Source organism: Chionomys nivalis, chromosome 9 (genome assembly GCF_950005125.1).
Source record: "Chionomys nivalis chromosome 9, mChiNiv1.1, whole genome shotgun sequence".
Lineage (NCBI taxonomy): Eukaryota > Metazoa > Chordata > Mammalia > Rodentia > Cricetidae > Chionomys > Chionomys nivalis.
The window spans coordinates 44,848,792-44,868,709 of record NC_080094.1 but is presented as its reverse complement, the minus strand read 5'-3'; the positions used below and the strand labels follow the sequence as shown (position 1 = coordinate 44,868,709).

Here is a 19,918-nt window from a genome sequence, read left to right as displayed (position 1 = left end):
TCATTTGGAACATATGATGAACATTTATTTCTCGTGTTTTGGGTGACTTAAATGACAAGAAGTTGTCCTCACAACCTCCCCGATGGCATCATTATTCCCATTCTACTAGAAACTAAGATAAAGATAGTTTGAAAAGAAAGTAGCTCATCCAATAGATGGTCAAGTCAAGCTCTGGCCACTGTAGCTGACTCAGAGGCCCTGCCCATGAGCACTGAGCTTCATCGTGCTATCACTGAAGACCACACCGTGTCTTTCTGTTCACCAATCTATCTCGGCATCCAGACAGCAAGCTGATGCAAAGACTATGTCACCAATCCTCTGCATTGGTCTATTCTGTAGATAAGAATTAACCTACTTGCTCAAATTCATTTTAACTCTATCATCAATTTTCTTGGCACTTTCTTAGCTATTCACAGACCTCCAGACAATTTTTTTTTTTTAAAAAAAGAATGAGGTAGTACATCCATGTTCTCAGGTAAATCTGAACAAGAAACTGCTTTCTAGTTTCAACTTTCATATTTTTGCATTTTTGTTTGTATGAGTTTTTTGTTTGTTTTGTTAGTTCATTTGGGGCTAGGGGTTTTGTGTTTTGTTTTCTGAGGCAAGGCCTCACTATATAGCTCTGGCTGGCTCAAACTCGTAGAGATCTGCCTGCCTGCCTCTACTGGGAATCGGGGCCTAAGAACTTTACAGAATTTAAATCGTGTTGATAACAAGAACCAATTGTCATAAATAAGCAGACCAGCATTGACAGGATGAAGCAGATGGAGGAGAGAACCGGGGATGGATGAAGTAGCCTCAGAAGCTTGACCTCACTTCTCTCCTCTCCCTGCTCAGGGGTCCGAGTCACCAAGGTGGACTGGCAGCATTCAGAAAATGGTGCTGCCCACCATACCCAAGATTACCCTTGCCCAGAGCTGGTGGTTCGAAGAGGCCAGCTATTCAATCTCACCCTGGATCTAAGCAGAGCCCTGGACAGCGAGGAGGCCCTCATCTTCACTGTGGAGACAGGTAACTGGTCTTGCTGGTACCCCTAGTGGTTCAGAGACTACTGATTTTATGACCAGTAATTTGAGATTCTTCAGTGAGTAGCCCAGGCTTTGGAAAGAAACAAGAGCCTGGGAAGTGGGCTGAGTCCTGAGGGCTTCTAACCACAGTTCCCAAGAGAAAGGTGGAAAACATCACAGGCTCCAGGAGCCAGCTGGGAGAGGTGTCCTTTCCAGAGTCCTTTATATGTAAAGGACGTGGAAAATACCCAATTACTTTCAGAGCCCAGGTTCTTCTTTCTTTTTCCAGCCAGATAAGAGGTCAGCTGTCACTTTCTCTTTGCCCAAGGGATAGTTGGGAGTCAGGGCAGTTGAGAGGGGTCCACTGTCCCCCTGCCCCCCCCCACTCAGGGAAGGGACTTGCCCCATCCTTCCCTTTAAAGCATTCCAGCATTTGGGTTATAAATTCTGAGCTTCTAGGCCGATCGCGTTCTGTTTCTCTAAAGCAACATTTTTAAGAGGCAGGGTCTCTAGATCCCTTCTCCTCCCTGCCAGGACCCCACGCGTCTGAGGCTCTCCACACCAAAGCCATATTCCAGACTGCAGAGCTAGAAATGGGGGACACCTGGACAGCTGCAAAAGCAGAACAGACGGAGAATACTGTCACCATCACCCTCGCAAGCCCTTCCAATGCAGTCATTGGCCGATACACGCTCAGTGCCAGAGCCTCTTCCCGCCGGAAACACAGTGACCGCAAGCTGGGCCAGTTTATTCTCCTGTTCAATCCCTGGTGTCCAGGTAGGAACTGCTGTAACTGAGACCAAAGGTCCCCTGGAAGCCATCCTCAGAGGCAGGTCTATCTGCGTGGGGGGGGGGGGGCGGGGGGAGTCTTGGAAGCAAGATAAGGGATAGGAAGACAAAAACCAAGAGCTGGGACCAGGTAGAAAGCCCACACTATCAGGCATGAAACAGAACCTGTAGAAGGGCCGGAAGATAGAGGCTTCTGATGTGAGAGTAGAGGAGGTCAAAGGAGGCCTGAGAAAAGTAGGAGAGGCTCAAAAGTGGTTAAGAGCATGCGTGTTCAGGGGAGGGGAGCTGCATCCCTAGGTGAGGCCGTTTCCATACCTGCACGGTGGGAATAATAACAACTGGCCTGACTCTTGTAGATGTGCTGGGAATTCATCCAGCTAGTCCCGTAACATACAGTCACAAGACAAGGCCTCGGCAGGAGGTAACTGGGATCAGGACCTTATTAATGTTTAGAAAATATAAGGCTGCCATTGGCATCAAGGTGGGACGTCTACCGTAACCGGATTCAAGGGATTAGGTCCTGCTTGTGGGGGCGGGGACACTCAGAAAAGATGTCTTAGTAGAGATGCGTGGAGCCAGTGAGCCACTTTTCCCGCCTCCAGGCTCTCTCATCTTGCTAAGCCCTTCCCAGGCCAATAGGGACGAAGCTCCACCCACACGGAGCCTGCGGATTGCTTTTCAGAGGACGACGTGTTTCTGGACTCAGAGGAGGAGAGGCAGGAGTATGTGCTTAACGACAGTGGCATCATCTTCCGAGGCGTGGAGAAGCACATCCGGGCTCAGGGCTGGAACTACGGGCAGGTCTTCAGGGGCACAACCAGAGGGGGTGGCCCAGGGCTGGGTGGTAAGGCAGCCTGGGAGACTTCTGTCTCCCCACCTCCTCCTTAGGAAGGGCAAGCGGGCTGACTCTTAAGGTAGGTGAATCTGTTCCCTCAAATACCACCCCTGCGCCAAGGCCTGTCTTGGACCCTTGGAAAGGTGGGAGTTACTTTGGATACAGTTTCGAATTAGAAGCCAGTTCTGTATGGAAATATAAATAGTTTAAATCAGTGGTCCTCAAGCAAGAGCATGCATCAGAATCATAGGAGATCTCCTATAATCGCAGGAAGCTGGATTCTGTGAGAGTCTGATTTAAGCAGGCCTAGGAACCTGCATTTTAAACAAGTTCCCAAGTCATGCTGCCACTGTTGGTCTGGGTCTGTGCTCTGAGAGCCCTTCCATGTCCATAGAGAACGGGTCCCAGTACCCACTGCAGACACCAAAACCCACAGACGCTCAAGTCCCTTCTCTAAGAGACAGATTTGTGTGGGGCCTGAGCTGTGTGTGTGTTCCGTCTCTCTCCGAGTCACTCCTAACACCAAACCAGTGGAAATGCTAAATGGTTATGCTGCATTGTCCAAGGAGGGGTAAGGAGAAAAACCATACATATATCCAATTCAGACACGAGGATACAGAACCCACCCACACAGGGCTGACTGTAGCTGCAAGACCAATGACAGTGGGGGAAGGAAATGGGGGTGTATGGAGCAAAGGCAGCTCAGAAGGGAAAAGGAACCACATATGGGTTAGGTTAGGGTCCTCATGGGTAGGCGAGACCCAGATGGGCAGGAGGGGGAGCACCCGAGCAACTCGGGGTAGAAATCAAGGGAGTGTAGAGTCTACTAAAGGACATTTCCTGTGTAGGCTCTGGGTGCCACATGGGACTTGACTGCCCGACTGAGGACAGGCTGGGGTTTAAAAACACTAAGGGCTCAGGGATTGGTCACTTATGACACCCAGTTTAGGGTCCATCTAGAGAGTTACAGCCCTTAGCCACAGCTGTTAAAACTTTCAGAATGTCATGTCAGAGAAAATTTGAATAAAAAAAGGTACTAGTTCTTAAATATTGTCAGCTGATCCAAACATGCTTGAAACATGTGAAGCAAAGGAATGTGTCAGTAAGGTAGGTATGTAGCTCAAGGACCATCATGGGGAATCACGGGAAAGTGAACTCCTGGTTCCCAGATGACCCTTTGCAGAGGATTTTAATGTCCCCAGCGGCAGCTGATGCCAGCTGACAGACACAAGCAGCAGATCAGGTGGGGCCGTGGGAGGGCCTGGAACATGGGTCGGACTCTGGCCTCTGAGTGTAGCTTCTCTGGGAGCAGTTTGAAGAGGACATCCTGAACATCTGCCTCTCCATCCTGGACCGAAGTCCTAGCCACCAGGATGACCCGGCCACCGATGTGTCCCACCGCCATGACCCAGTCTATGTCACCAGGATCATCAGTGCTATGGTAAGGAGGCCACCACCGTCCTTATATAGCTTTCCTTCAAGGATACCCCAAACTAACCCCAGCACCGAACCCTAAGAATCTCACCAACTCACTTCTAGGTTTCCGTATTGCTGCATGATGAACTGCACCCAAAGTCCACGCTATCAAACCCTGGGTTACATTCAATTCTGTACGTCAAGGATTTGGCAGGACACCCTGAGACTGGCTTGCCCAGCTCCTGGATGCTTCTGCTGGGGATTCCTGAATGGCTGTGGATCCCCAAGGCTGTTGGCTAGAGTCATCTATCTCAAGCCTTTAGCTCTGGTGGTTGGTAGCTGCCCATGCCGTGCCTGCTGGACTTCCCAGCCAGGCCTCCAGGCTGGTGGGTCTGGCCAGTGATCTCACTTCTGTGATCAAAGCAGCCTCAGGACATTTCAGGCAAAAGGGTACAGCCCCAGACCCCACTGCTCTAGCGAAGGAGTGCCTACTTTAATTGGTCATAAGCGAGAGACCACATGCCTCAGAAGGCCGGAAGAGAGCCCACTATTTTTTCATTTCTTTAATTAAAATACAATTATATTATTATACCCCTTCCCTTTCTGCCCTCCAATCCCTCCGATGTAACATTACCCTTTCTGTCTCTCAAAAGCATGACCTCTTTTTCTTCCATTGTGTGTGTGTGTGTGTGTGTGTAAAGCTAAAATGTATAATAGTTAAATATACAAATGCAACCTTGTTGCATGAATTCTAATTGGTCTTATTAATAAAAACCTGGAGTCAGATATCAGGGTAAATGCTGAAGGATCAGAGAAGTAAAGGAACCAGCCACTAGAGAGACCTTTTACCCCTACTGAATCTTCAGACTGAAAGGGCACGATCCTGTCTCCACAAAACCTCAGACTGAAAGCTCTGTCTATGAAACCTCAGACTGCTCTGAGCCCCTGTCTCCTCCGGCCTTATAGTTCTCTCTCTGCCCAGGCATGGAATCCCAAGTACTGGGATCACCTTTGTGTGAGCTCTGTTTCTTATTTAGACAGATTCAATCTTGTGTAGCCCAGGGTGGCCTTGAATTCATAGAGATCAGTCAGCCTCTGTCTCCCGAGTGCTGAGATTAAAGGTGTGTGCCATCATTCCCTGGCCTCTATGGATAACCAGTGACTTAGCTCTGCACTCTGATCTTCAGGCAATCTTTATTAGATGACAAACAAAATATCATTACACAACCTGCTTAGTCTCTTTAGTGTGTCTTGTGTATGTATGATTTTAGGACTGATGACTTGGTACTGTAGAACAGATTAGGGAGCCCCTCCCTGGGGAAACCATTTCCCCCAGTCTCATCATTTCCTAGTTGTCTAGCGTTCTTTGTCTAAAGGTAGGGCCCTGTGAGATTTCCCCTTCTATGTTAGCATATCTATGGGGGTTATACTAGTTCGGGTCCTGTTTAGGCCGCCATACTGTTACAGTATCATAGGTGTAGCTTCCCTGTCGTTTCTAGGAGACACAATCTCACAGCAGCTTTCCTGGTCCTCTGGTCTGTTAGTAATGGCAGCCTCGACCCTGTGCAGGTGTCAATGTCATGAGATTCTAAAAGTAAAGGTGTATTTCTCCGATGCCCTCAGTTCCCCCCCCCAAGACCTCAGAGCGATGATGGAGGTCAGAGAGTCAACACCAGTAGAGGATGCCAACCCTGGCACACTGCAGTCCAGGGACAGCCACTTGGGCTGCAAGTCCAAGTCCTGAATCTTGGATCACCCCTTTGCTAATCGAGTCGGGCAGGTCCCCTAATCCCTTGGCATTTCACTTTTCTCTGGTGGGGGAGGCAGGAGGATAAAAGACTACACTGTAGACTTAAAACAAGTTAGCCCTCTAGACAGAAACTCCTTGGGACAGTGCCTGACACACAGTAGCGTTCAACAGGCTCCAGACTGCACTATAATTGCAGTATCACTGATAGTCCCAAATTTAACTAATGAACGGCTATTTAAAGCAGGAAATGCTCCCAAATCATAGATGACTTTTGACAACAGACTGTCCAAATTGAAGATAATTGGAAGTTATAAGTAGTACAAAAATGGGATTTATTTAGTTTGGGGAGGTGTTTGAGATCAAATCCCAGGCCTCTTGCATGCTAATCATGTGCTCTACATTCTAGACACACATGCACACATACGCACACACACACACACAAAGGTATTTTAAGAAAGCAGAGTATCCTCATTTTCAGGCAACTTAAAGGCAAAGAGTGACTCATTGGATCCCGACTTTTGAAAATGATTTTACAGTGAAAGTGGACACGGCCGCCCAGTGATTGACTCATGCCTTCTCTGCTCAGGTGAACAGCAACAATGACCGAGGTGTGGTACAAGGCCAGTGGCAGGGCAAATATGGCGGTGGCACCAGCCCACTGAATTGGCGTGGCAGTGTGGCCATCCTGCAGAAGTGGTTCAAGAGCAGATACAAGCCAGTCAAATACGGCCAGTGCTGGGTCTTTGCTGGAGTCATGTGCACAGGTATGGAGAGGGAAGCGCTCATCTGCACATACGCCCCTTGATCTTCGTGTGTCTGCATAGATTTGCGTATGCTTCAATCGGTTCTCATTAATGAAGAACGCATGGAAACCCGGTTAAAGAAGAGAGAACACTAACAGTTCATTTATTTGGCATAAATCCTCCTTCTGCCTCCATCTCATTGGGTGTCATGGGTCAGTGTCGTGGTCCTGGAATCCTCTCAGAAAGGTACATGGCATTGCTGCGTGGATCCAGAGACTGCCGACCCAGACGAGGGTGACAGGAGTATCTCCAGAAAAGTCCTCTGAGAGACCCCAGAGGGCTTGGTGGTTCTGAGACAGGGGAGCCACGGCGGAGAGACTAGGGGCCGAGGCAAGAGAGGCAGAGCAGCCTGCAGCGAGCTGGGCACCTCCCTCTGACCTTCTGCTCCACAGTCCTCAGGTGCCTGGGGATCGCCACCAGGGTGGTGTCCAACTTCAACTCAGCCCATGACACCGATGGCAATCTGAGTGTGGACAAATATGTGGACATCTTTGGCCGGACCTTGGAAGACCTGACAGAAGACAGTATGTGGTAGGTCCCAGGCCACTGAGAATCAGGGTCAAGAGCTGCCCAGTCCAGTCCTAAATACTGGATCCTTCTCCCCTCTCCTCATACAAACCTTTCTTCCTGATGGGGTCACCTCCCTCCAGCCCCAGGTGTTTATTGGTGTATCTTTCAATGAGAGTGACCTCCTCAAAGGATTTTACTGCCCCCTTACACCAGCTCAGTTAAAGCAGGAATCTGGTTTCCCTCCGCTGCTTGCTTCCTATGTAGCCTTGTGCAAGTAACACCACGGTTCCTAATCTTGTATTCTCACTGTGAGCACAAGAAGTTGAGAACAGTCAAGACCTCCTCGCCAGGGCCTGCACAGTGTCTGCAGAGCTACCTACCTACCCTCCTGTTTCTCACACCCAACACACTTACACATTTCCTGAGCACAATTTCCTGCCTCCTGACCTTTGTATATACTGTTCCTCCTGTCCAGAATACTATTCCCTTCAGTCCTTCTCTGGTTAATTCGTTAGAACATAGGTCTCATCCTAGATGTCATTTACCTAGAGTAGATTTCCAGCAGCCATTCTCTGGTGCAAGCCCCTCTACACACTATTTATTATAGTGTTTGAGGCTCCCTGTCTTCCTCTCTGTCCCCTTCATTAACATAAAACACATACGTATGTACACAAGGATATACACACATATGCACATCTTACATACATTTGCACACAGAGACACGTATGCACATAAATACACACATGTACATACATCATGTAATCACACAGAAGCAGACACCAACATGCGAGTAAGAAGATACATAAGCACACCCAAAAAAAAACCCCACAAACATGCAAGCACACAGATATACAAATATACATCAACATACAAGCCCTCACACACACAAGGGCATAAACACACATGCAGATATAGGAACACAGAAACACACACATACACACATATAAACACACACTTATACACACCTGCACACACATATACATACACACATGTACACATAAACACACTCACACATACACACATATAAAGACACACACACATCAATTGCTACTATGATGTCCTGACTTTTTGCGTGGCACTGCAACACATGCTTGTCATTCCAGCACTCAAGGGTTTCAGGAAAGAAGATCTGGAGTCTGAGTTCAGCCTGGTGTATGTAAGGAATTACAGACCAGCCTGACTACACTAACCAGAGACAGCGTGAGCTGCGTGAGGGCAAGATCTTTGGTCTTACCTACAGCTAGAGTTCTGGTATCTTGGAAGCAGGTTGTTGGTATGTGTGCACACAAGCATGCATACCCAATCATGCATACACAAATGTGAATATGTCCATCAGAGCAGATGGGTGGTCCATGAGCTGCAGCCCTGGCTGGTCTGCAGTAGGGACTTCCCTCCTCTGGGGCTCTGCATACACACAGCTGCCTTACCCATGTGTCTCTGGCAGGAATTTCCATGTCTGGAATGAAGGCTGGTTTGCACGACAGGACCTGGGCCCATCCTATGATGGCTGGCAGGTTTTGGATGCCACGCCCCAAGAGGAGAGTGAAGGTAGGGATGGTTGGGTGGACCCAGACCCCCTTGGTAGCACTCTGCTCATGCTCCTCCTCCTGCCCAGGCATGTTCCAGTGCGGCCCTGCCTCAGTCACCGCCATCCGCGAGGGTGATGTCCACCTAGCCCACGATGGTCCCTTCATCTTTGCTGAGGTCAATGCAGACTACATCACCTGGCTATGGCATGAGGACCAGAGGCGGGAGCGCGTGTACTCAGACACGAAGAAGATTGGCAGGTGCATCAGTACCAAGGCAGTGGGCAGTGATTCTCGTGTGGACATCACGGGCCTCTACAAGTATCCAGAAGGTGAGGGCCGTGGAGTAGACTTTATTCGCCTCCCCACAATGGTCTGTGGGCTGCAGAAGGCCCACGGAAAATCTGCAGCCAGAGCCTCTCCGAATGTGAGCATGGCAACCGTAACCGCAGTTCTGCGTTGGCTGTGCTGCCGGCATCTGCCTTCCTTGCTTGCTCCCACCTCTCCTGGACTAGCTTTCCCATATACAGCAATGATAGTGCTGTTTCCTCACACATCAGCCATATGCCAAGGACTGCGGAGCTATGCAAATGGGATAGTAATTGTACAGGGGTGATCCCGGGAACAGTAGCAGGTGGTAAGCAGTAGCACAAGCAGGAAACATGGACTGGGCACAGCGCAAAGCAGCGGCCACTGGAGTCTGTCACCTCCCAGAACTCTGACACAGCCCCAGTCCCTGGTTTATGGAAGAACCTGCACTAGACAGGTGAATGTTATTCTCATTGCCACCTCCAACACTCTACTCTAAAGGTCTCCTTTTCCCAGGAAGTGGATCCCTGGATGGGTGGGCGGCAATCTACCCCATAAGGCCAGTCATTTATGCTTGTTAAGAAACGCTACCAAGTGATTAAGATCTGGTTCAAACTGGAATCAGACTTTATCCCTGCTGCTCCCTGAACACAAACCAGGGAAGCTTGCCGTTACAGGAGTTGCGTGTGAGTCAGGGTAGGCTATTGGGTTGGCGGGGAAGAGCTGATCTGCCATTTGCAGAGACTTCTGGAATTCAGAATGTGGAGTCTTGGGATGTTTTTTGGCCCAAGAAGAAGTCAGCCAAAAATGATGGCAATAATGAGTTTCTTTTCCCTCAGTTGTCAGAGATGCTGAAAACCTGCATTTTTATGTGAAATTTCCTGACCTAATGTGTTAGCAACTGTTGTAGAGGATATTAAAAGAGAGAAGCGAACACCGGCATTTGGCAAAGGGCTCCCTATGATTCTCGGGCTTCCAGTTTGAGCCCTCCAAGAGCCACGGGAATACAAAGTGGTGACAAGCAGTTGGTTTGCCCAGAGCAGCAGAGTCTGGACCTGGGTTGAGGGAGTACATACTGCCTGTGTCTGATGTAAGGATGCCCTGCAGGATCCCGGAAGGAGAGGCAGGTGTACAGCAAAGCTATGAAGAAACTGCTCAGCGTGGAACCCTGGGGGAGGAGGAGGCGGATCCGCAGGGCCGGTTTGCGTGCTGTCTGGCGCGATGACCTCCTGGAACCGGCCACCAAACCCAGCATCACTGGCAAGTTCAAAGTGCTGGAACCACCAGTGCTTGGCCAGGATCTGAAGCTAGCTCTGTGCTTGACCAGCCTCACCGCCAGAGCCCAGCGGGTCCGAGTCAATCTGAGTGGCGCCACCATCCTCTATACCCGCAAGCCAGTGGCAGAGATCCTGCGTGAATCTCACACAGTGAAGCTGGGGCCACAAGAAGGTAAGATCAGGTGGCCTCGTGGGATCTGGTCAATAGCCTTCTTTTCCAGGTTGACTGGGGATGAGCAGCAGGGAGATTCCCAGATTGACATTCATCCCCAGGAAGGATAGCTCTAAGCTGTGATGTCAGTGCCCGTCCGTCCCCACCCCCCCGTACACCCCCCCCCCCCCCCGTCTACAGATAAGAAAATTGCAGGAAAGGGAAGAAATCATGACCCTGTGGTTCACTTTACTAGAATGGCAATTCAAGTCCACAGTCATCTGGTGGCAAAATGGCCTTGAGGGTGAGATGACTTATCACCTAGTCATCACAAGCAATGTGATTATTTACAGACCAAATTAGCACATGCTGGGAGCATGTCACCAGATACAGGACATGCTCTGTGTCACTCTCCTGAAGTCCACAGACATCCCAGATACCAGCAATGGCTCCATCCTTCAGAGAAGGAGACCCACGCCCAGAGTTCAAATTCACACCTGGTGCATGTGGAGGCAGGACCCAAACGCAGCAACCAGGCTTAGAGGAACTCCTTACCCAGGGTGGAGAGGGGCTAGGGTTCCACACCCAGAGCACTGCAGCGCCCAGCACCTTGTCACTCCGTCGTTTATCTCCAGGCTGCACAGTGATGGCTCATCCCATGTGGGGCATGTGCCCAAAATCCATCCTTGGCACTTCACTGTGAAATAGCCTGTAGAAATTTTTTTTTAATAATTTTAACTGGCCTTGTTGTTTTTCTGTTAATCAGTCAGGGATGCTTTTCATGAGCCTTGAACACGTCACGCTTCATGTGTGAATTCCCAGATGGACCCTAGCTGTTTGTTCTTCCTTCCTTTTCCTAATTTGTCTCTCTCCTCGGTCTGTCTCCACCTCACTCTTCACACTCTTTCTGTCTCCCTAGCTGTGTGTCACTGTTCTCTCTGTCTCTGTCTGTCTCCCATTTCTGTCTTTCCCTAATTCTCTAAACACATGTGTGCATTGTGTGTGTCTGTGTGTGGCATCTGTCTGTCTCTGTCACTTCTCCCACACTGTCTGAATTCTAAGGATACAGCTGGACCAAGTTTAACCACCATCATCCCTTTGGACCAGTTCCTTGCACAGACACCTTGAGGACTTAGGCAGAGAAACGCACGGAGGAGGCACTGCGCGATTTTAGCTCTTTGTCATTTTCCTGTCACAAACTCTAAATCACAGAGTGACACTTTGTAATAGAATAAATTAACATCTTCTGGCTCGTAGCATTTTTTCATGTTCAAAATAATGCATATTCATTACAGAACTCAAAAAGCAAAAGAGAAAACTCGCCTCTTATCTCACCACCTACCTACAAACTGTTGACAGGTTTTCCTTCTAAATGCGCACTGCCTGTTTGCCTTTTGAAAAGCAGAGCCCTAATTAAATATTGCCATGCTGCGTGCCCTTCATACACAGCATATTACAGATCGTTTTAAAAGCTCCTCTTAGGTATCCTTTTACTTGGTTTAAATTTTTAAATAAATTTTTCCCCCCAAAGACCAGCTTAAGATTTGGTGGATTCTCAATACTGATTTTTTTTCTTTTTTGCTTTAGCTTTTATTGATTTCTATTCTAATTAGTGCTATTCCCTTTATCTTTCTTTTGTGTTGTGCCTTTTGTATGATTCCTTCCTTCTTTTCTTTTTCTGGCTGGTGGTTGCTGTTATGCTGTTGAAGGAGTATGTAGTTTTATGCTTTGAAGGCTCTTCACTAAGTACCATCCCTGCCCCCTCCCCATTTTTATTTTATTTTGAGACAGTCTCACCAGTTTTCCCAGGCTAACCTCGACTCACCCTGTAGGCTCAGCAGGCTTTGAATTTGTGATCCTTCTACTTCAGCCTCCCAAGTAGCTATGATTATATGCTACCAGGCCCAGCTCTTCTCTGGTATATGATGGCTTTAATTTTTTCTTTTTCCTGTGGACACCTAGATTAATAATTTTAAACCTGCCATTATATATATAATTATTTATATATATTTATATATATATAATAAAAATTTCCTTCTAAGCTCTATTTATGACATTCCTCACAAAGTATTTTTATTTTCATTTTGTTCAAAATATTTAAACTTTTGTCTTGACATTTCTGCTTTGGCTCATATGCTTTTATAAGTGTATTGATCTAGGCACAGCGGAACATCTAATCCTAGTGGTCAGAGAATTAAGCGGGCAGAGCCAGAGTTCAAGGCCAGCCTGAGTTAAGTAGCAGGTCTATCTTTTTATTTAAAACATTATATCCTTTTATCGCCAGCATTTTTGATTTTCCAGTTCTCTTTGTTATTGTTTTCTGTTAGATTCCCCGTGGTCTGAGGGCACACCCTGCATTAGTTCTGTATTTTACAGTTATTGATATGTTATTTGTGGCACAGAATATACTGTCTTGGTGAATGTTTCATGTAAGCTTGAGAAGAAAGTGTGTCTGCTGTGTTGGGTAGATAGTCGGTCATTGTCTATCTCTCCTGTCTGACGGAGGTGCTGTGGAGAATCACTGCCTGGGGGGAAGGGGCTCGGAGTTCTTAATGGAGAATGAGATCCATGACTCGGGATCTGCACTTTACGAGGGGCCACCTTTCTCAGGGCTCTGAACTGGTGCCAACGCTCTGCCCAAGCGTTTAACTGGTAGCGTACTCTGGTTTTCCAAGATGGAACTCGGGAATTTGCATTCCAATGAGTTTCCCAGGACCACTCTTGGAGAACCATGGTCTATGACCATGAAGGAAGTAAAGGATAAATATAAAGTATTTTTATGAATATACTATAGTGGTATATTATTTGTATTTTAATAAATAAATCTTGCCTGAAGACCAGGCAAAGCTAAAGCCACTAGAGGTCGGGTAATGGTGACACACACCTTTAATCCCAGGATTTGGGAGACAGAGTCAAATGGATCTCTGTGAGTTCAAGGCTACCCTGGGCTACACAAGATCAATGCAGAAACAAATCCACAGGTGGCGGTGGCCTACTCCTTTAACTCCAGTACAAGGGAGTCATGCCTTTAATCCCAGCACGAGAGGGAAGGCCCTTTAAGGCAGCCAGCTGGAATTCCCAATCAAGAGAGTCAGGACAGAGTAATGTCCCCTCTGATGAGGTGTCTAACACATAGCAACAGCTAGAGCTATACCACTGCCAATTCTGGTGTTCACAACACCCAACAGAAACTAAAGGGGAAGTTGAGGCTGACAGCTGGAAGTCCCAGTTGAGTTTTCTTTCCACGGTTGAGTGCACTGTGGCTGAGCTTGTAGAGCCTCTTCCCACTCCAGGCTCCTTCAGAATGTGTGATAAACACTGGTAATGTCTGCTGGAAGTGGTTTATTTGCCTTCCAGCTCTTCTCAAGGACAGACTGTCTTACTCTGGGGATATTTTGCTGTTCTCTCCCCTCCCTGTCACAGATCGGGGTAGGGCACTCTATACCCAGACCTTGGAGGACACTTTGAAACAAACCTGTTTGTGTCTGAAATGGGGACAGGGACAACCACATTTCTAGAGCCAGCTTCTCAGTGAGCTGAACAACACATGACAATTTGCCAATATGATGTGTGGGCCAAGCAAAAGAGGACTCCTTGCATATGTGTGTGGTTACACACATAAGATGTATTCGAACAGAACCAAGACCTAGCTATGGCTTTAGGGAGCTACATAAGAAGACAGTGCCTAGGTGTTGTGTGTGTAGTTGGTCAGAGAGAGAGAGACACAGAAGATCTGGACCATGGGAATTCAAGTATGAGTGTAGGCAAGGAATAGCAGTGAAGCCTGCCCACAGTTGGTGGAGCTGACTGAAGCCAACCCTTCATGGCCAAGCCATATTTGGAGGCATTACAAGGAAGTTGCCCCCATAAGCTTGGAAGTTGAAGGCCATTGTTTGTTCTCGCTCCTCTGGACCTGAAATATCATAAATACTCAGTAAGCAGTAAACAAATTTCAGGTGCTGCGGGCAGATGGTGCAGCAGACATTTCCAGCTTGCGTAATTATGAGGAGTTTGTGCAGATGTCTGGGCTCCTTGGAGAAACAGCCTGGTGTCCTGGTACTCACTGGCCTAGGTTTGAACCCAGTTGTATGTGGATTCTTCGGTGTACTTGCTGTGTGACTTTGGGTCGGGAAATACCCTCTTTGAGCCTTGGGTTTAGCTTCCTGTGTGCTCCGCCTTTCAGAGAAGAAGATCCCAGTCACAATATCTTACTCTCAGTACAAAGAAGATCTGACGGAGGACAAGAAGATCCTGTTGGCTGCCATGTGTCTTGTCAGTAAAGGGGAGAAGCTCCTGGTGGAGAAGGACATTACTCTGGAGGACTTCATCACCATCAAGGTGACGCCTGTCCACATCTACCACCCTGTCTCTGACAGGGCTGAGGCAGGGTATCCAAAACTGGGGTCTGAGCCTCGGGCCCCAGCTCCATCTCTCAAGAGTAGGGAAGCCTGTGCTAATCTCACAGGCATGTGGGGACAGAGGTGGGTGACTAGTGCCACACTCTTTGGCCCAGTCAGAACCGTGGGCTTCAAGGAAGTGGGGATGCAGAGGATGCTGGGTGACTCATGGATGCTGCCTCTCCAGGTGCTGGGCCCAGCAGTGGTAGGAGTGGCGGTCGCTGTGGAGGTGATGGTGATCAACCCCCTCTCGGAGAGCGTAAAGGACTGTACTCTGATGGTAGAGGGCAGTGGCCTTCTCCAAGGGCAGCTCAGTATCGAGTAAGTGCTGTACTGTTGATTGACAAGGACAGGGCCAAGAAGAAGGTACTGAGAAGGCAGCAGGAGAGACTCTGTGCTTCGGGGACACACCTACTGCCCGTAACATCAGCCTTTATCCATTTAATCATTACTTCGCTTGCCTAGCAGGTCCTTCTGGACAGTTCACCCATATCGCTCATTTTCATTCAATTTCCCACTTATTTAACAAGCACTTGCCATCTAATCTTTCGTATTTATGTATAAGCGTGTTGTGCTACCCGCATGCCTGTGTGCCATGTGTGACCCTGATCCCCACTGAGTCCACAAGAAGGCATTAGGATCCCATGGATCTGGAGTTACACTTGGCTATGAGCCACCATGAGGGTGCTGGGAATCAAACCCAGGTCCTCTAGAGAGCAGCCAGTGTTCTTCGCCTCTGAGCCACCTCCCTTGGCCTCATTGTCCGTCTTTAATTCATTCATTATCCACTCTTTCATTCATAGTTCGCGCATCAGTTATTCAGCGGCTCAGCTCAGTTTGGACCGGTTCGCTCACCTAGCCCTCCATTGTTTAATTTGCTCTCTCATTTGCCCACCTTCATTCATGCGTTCATTGACTCTCTGTGCATTTAGTCCTTGGCCATGCTAGTCTGTGCTCTGAGCCACATGGATGTTATTGGGGATATTAAAATGGCTCTTGGATGAGAAGAGTGTGAGGGATGAATTCTCACACTCTAGGGGACCAGAGGCAGTCCTTGAGAGAAGGTGGGGTGGGGTTAGGGAGAAGCTTTGGTACCACTGGCATCTGGGCTGGTCCCTAAATGATAAGGATAACATGAGGCATTTTCCGGCGTAGAGAAGGAAGATGGGGTTCCCAGGCAGAGGCCTCTGATGCAAAGGGAAGGGCTCTTTAGGGAGATAATCTGGTTCTGGGTTCCTGGTGTGTTAGGAAAGAAAAGGGGCAGTAAGGTGGAAGAAATTCTAGATCCAGAGCCAAGGAGGGAAGCGTAAGGCATGCTCACGGCCAGAACCGGCAAGGGAGGGGACTAACATGGCCAAAGTGGAGAAATGTGAACCATAGATGAGGGTAAAGCTGTTGACCCCGAGGGTCGAGACAAGCCAGGCGAGCTAGACTCAAGGAGAGAGGATTAACTATCTGCCTTTTTCCCTGCTCTTGCCTCCAGGGTGCCCAGCTTGCAGCCTCAAGAGAGGGCCTTGATCCAGTTCAACATTACCCCCTCCAAGAGTGGCCCAAGGCAGCTGCAGGTGGACCTTGTCAGCCCGCAGTTCCCAGACATCAAGGGCTTTGTGGTCATCCACGTGGCTACAGCCAAGTGAGGGACCATGAGTGACTTTGGGAGGATTCTGTCCCTTTGCTTGTTTCCCCCATATAAGATGCAGGAGTCCTAGGTTAGCTTCTGTCTTTGCCCTACTTCGCAAGTTTAGGCAAGATCCTCCCCAGTGCATTGAGGTGCTGGACTCAGTAATCCTTCCCCTTCAGGACAAGTGGGTGATGTGAGCGCCGAGGGATCCTCCAACTTTCTACTGGGAGAATGGCATGTCCCAGCCTCCTGAGAGCCCTGGCCTCGATAGTTCTGCCAGTTCATCCTAGGCAACTGCTCCTTGCTTTTCTTTCATTTTTTTCAAATGTCCTGGACACATTTGGGCCCAAGAATTCTCTAGGCCAAAACACTGCCATGATAGAGGAACCCTCCTGAAAGCATAAAGCAAAGTAGAAGCAGAACTGAGAACCACGCCACTCACCCAACTGTTACCCCAAACTCATGGTCTTAATAAAAAGCATTGGACCTTCAGCAACAGATTTTCCCCTCAGTGGAGACACTGGCCCTGGATTTGAGGGGCTAAAGCTGCCTGGGAGCAGTTGAAGAAGGCAAAGGCGCTCTCCCCTAAACTCGGCAGCACGGATATGCTCTGGGTCTGGCCATCCTGGAGTTCACAGGATCACCCTGGATCAATCAGTCACCCTTTCTTGGAACCAGGATGGCTCCCAATTGTGCAGACCCTACACTTGGAATCGAAGCGGGACCTGGATACCCGGGGTAAGAACCAGAGTCACCATGGGGCCACGAAGAATATGACACTGGATATGAAATTTAGCACTGAAATTTCCTGGACAGCCCAAGAAATTAAAATCAAGCTACATTTGAAGAACTTTGGAGAACGCAGCAGGTGCATCAGCAATGTGGTGCCTCCTGGGTACAAATGAAGATGAGGGAGCTGGAGAGATGGCTCAGCGGTTAAGAGCACTTTCTGCTCTAGTTCTAGAGGGTCTGAGTGTGGTTCCCAGGCACCATGTCAGACAGCTCACAACTTCCTGTAGCTCCGGCTCCAGAAGAGACACTTCTGGTCTCTGTGGGCAACTACATTTATGTACATACACCCTCCCCCCAAACGCCTGCAACTGCAATAAAATAAAACCTTTTTTAAAGTACAGATGAGAATAATTTGTGTTGAGAGTCAAGCAAATACACACTATTTGCTAGATGATTCCTGAGGTGCCCCCACACAAGTACTGACAAGTCTATAAAATGTGAGATGTGGTGGCCAGATAAATAGATGTGTCAGAGGCTTGAAGCAGGAGGATTGCCATGAGTTCAAGGCCAACCTGGGCTACATAATGAGTTCAGGCCAGCCTGAGCCACAGTATGTTGGCAACAAGGAACCTGGGATCAGCACTGACAGAGGTCGAGGGAGCAGAAGTAAACAGGGGGAGCGGCCTTTCCCTGCTGAAGGCCCTGTGGCAGCCAGGAGGGTGGGGGCTTGCACAATTCTGCAACTAAATTCAGGGGGACAGTGTTTGTGTTTGGGGGACAAGGATAGCCTGCCAGGCAGCTCTTTCCCATGGTGTGTCCCGGCTGACCCGAGACAGGACTTTAATAGAACCAAACTGACCTCACGCGATGTTCTCGCCCTGACTGGCAACGCTGAGGCTTTATGTGTGATTCTGATTTTCTGTTTCTTTTAAGTCATTCCAGCTTTCAGGAAAGACCACCTGTTTTCTAGAAAGTTCTGAACACCGAGAAGTGAGGGATCTGGTCTTCTACAGTCAAGTCCATCCCTTCCCAAGGGTTTGTAAGGCAGTGTAAGGCCCAGCATAAGTTTTTCAGACTTTGCAAACCAGGAGGCCTCTGTTGTAACTGCTCAACTTTGATTCTACAGCACTGAAGTTAGCACAGATGGCGCACAACCAGATATGTGGCATGATAAACATTATCTAAAACAGGCTGAGGGCCAAGTCCACCCTGGGTTGGAGTTGTCCAACCATTCCGCAGAACAGCAGGCTAACTCAAATGCTAGCATCCAGCTCAAACCAGGGCTAAGGCAAGCTTTGAAAATCTCCAGAGTGAAAGGAGATAAACTCTCAGCTTGGGACAGCGATTCTAGATTGAGTAGTGATTCAGATCCGGGGCTGGATCATTAACTCCGACACTAAACCAGATCCGAATCCTTGTCCTCAAATCAAGACCTAGCTAGTACCAAACAGAATCCATGCTAACACTGCCCCTGGACCAACTCCACAGCAACTCTGAGGCCAGACTATAGTTCCCACCTGACACAAGGATCTAAATCTAACCTCTTTATTGACTCCTGACCCTAGACCAATCCCTAGCCTCGGTAAGACCTGGCTCTAGGCCTTGGCTTTAGCTGTTCTCTCCAAAGCTGGGCTTCTAAAATGGGATCCAAATCTGCTGTCCCAGTGATGAGCGCAAATGACTGTCTGCCTGGGCCAGGTCTCTAAGCATCACCCTTCTTTCTCTTCAAGGATATGGGGCAGAAATACTGATGTCTGATGTGCCCCCACCCCACCCACCCCAGTCCTCACTGAAAGAAGCCATATCCAGTGTGGTCCCCCACAGTGTCTTAGTCGGGATTTCTACTGCTGTAATAAACACCATGACCAAAGCATCATGGCGACGAAAGGATTTATTTCAGCTTACAGTTCTACATCACAGTCCGTCGCTAAGGGAAGTCAAGGCTGAAACTGAAGGAGAACATGGAGGGCTGTGCTTTCTTGTTCTCCATGGCTTGCTCAGCCCAAGACCACTGACCCAAAAGTGGAACTGTCCACAGTGAGCTGGGCTCTTCCACATCTGCCATTATCATGAAAATGCCCCACAGACTTCTCACAGAACAATCTGATGGAGGCAACTCCTCAAGAGTCTCTCTCTTCCAGGTAATGGCGCATGACTTTTAATTCCAGCACTCTGGAGGCAGAGGCAGCCTGGTCTACAAACTCTGTGAGTTTGAGGCCAGCCTGGTCTAGATAGAGAGTTCCAGGGCAGTGAGAGCTGTTACACAGAGAAACCCTATCTTGAAAAATAAAAAAAAAAAAAAAACAAAACCTCTCTTCCAAGGTTTGTTTAGGTTTGTATCAAGTTGACAAAAATCACCGGCTCACAGAACATCTGATCAGAACTTCTGATGCTTGTCCCCCAAAGAGAGAGAGATCGACAATGCCAGCTCAGGACAGAGAGTCACCTGCTGCTACTACTGGGGATGCTTCTCTCCACAGCAGGAGTCATAGCAGAGCAGTGGAAAGGGGCTCCTGGATCCTCCAACAAATCATCCTCAAGTTCAAGGTTGGGCTTCCCGGGAAGCCCCTTGAAGGTGGAGTTCAGAGTACAGCTATTGACTGAGTAGAACCTGGGTTCCAGCACCCACGGTCAGGCTTGGGAGAGCTGGTATGAGCAGAGGGAGGAGTTGAGCCATGGTGGAGGCCCAGGGACAGCCTTGGGCAATGTGTCCCCCTCTGCTCACCTCAGTAGCTCCAGAGCTACAATGGCCTGTCAGAGTGTCCAGGCTGACGCTCAGGGCTGTGCTTCTCTGA

General features: G+C 48.7%; 1 protein-coding gene across 1 annotated transcript; it reads left to right on the top strand.

The window, feature by feature from the left end:
* Nucleotides 1-2,573: 2,573 nt before the first annotated feature.
* Tgm6 (transglutaminase 6) lies at nt 2,574-17,388 on the top strand. Its single transcript, XM_057781525.1, has 10 exons — nt 2,574-2,710; nt 3,944-4,072; nt 6,384-6,561; nt 6,993-7,131; nt 8,555-8,658; nt 8,726-8,968; nt 10,053-10,394; nt 14,557-14,711; nt 14,958-15,091; nt 16,254-17,388. The coding sequence occupies exons 2-10, from the start codon at nt 4,070-4,072 to the stop codon at nt 16,405-16,407; spliced, it is 1,452 nt and encodes a 483-aa protein (XP_057637508.1). The 5' UTR covers nt 2,574-2,710; nt 3,944-4,069; the 3' UTR covers nt 16,408-17,388.
* Nucleotides 17,389-19,918: the final 2,530 nt, after the last annotated feature.

Excerpts from the sequence above, each read along its gene's own strand:
- Tgm6 (XM_057781525.1), top strand. Across the intron at positions 7,132-8,554 it reads CTGACAGAAGACAGTATGTG|GAATTTCCATGTCTGGAATG; the intron begins GTAGGTCCCAGG and ends TGTCTCTGGCAG. Across the intron at positions 10,395-14,556 it reads GAAGCTGGGGCCACAAGAAG|AGAAGAAGATCCCAGTCACA; the intron begins GTAAGATCAGGT and ends TCCGCCTTTCAG.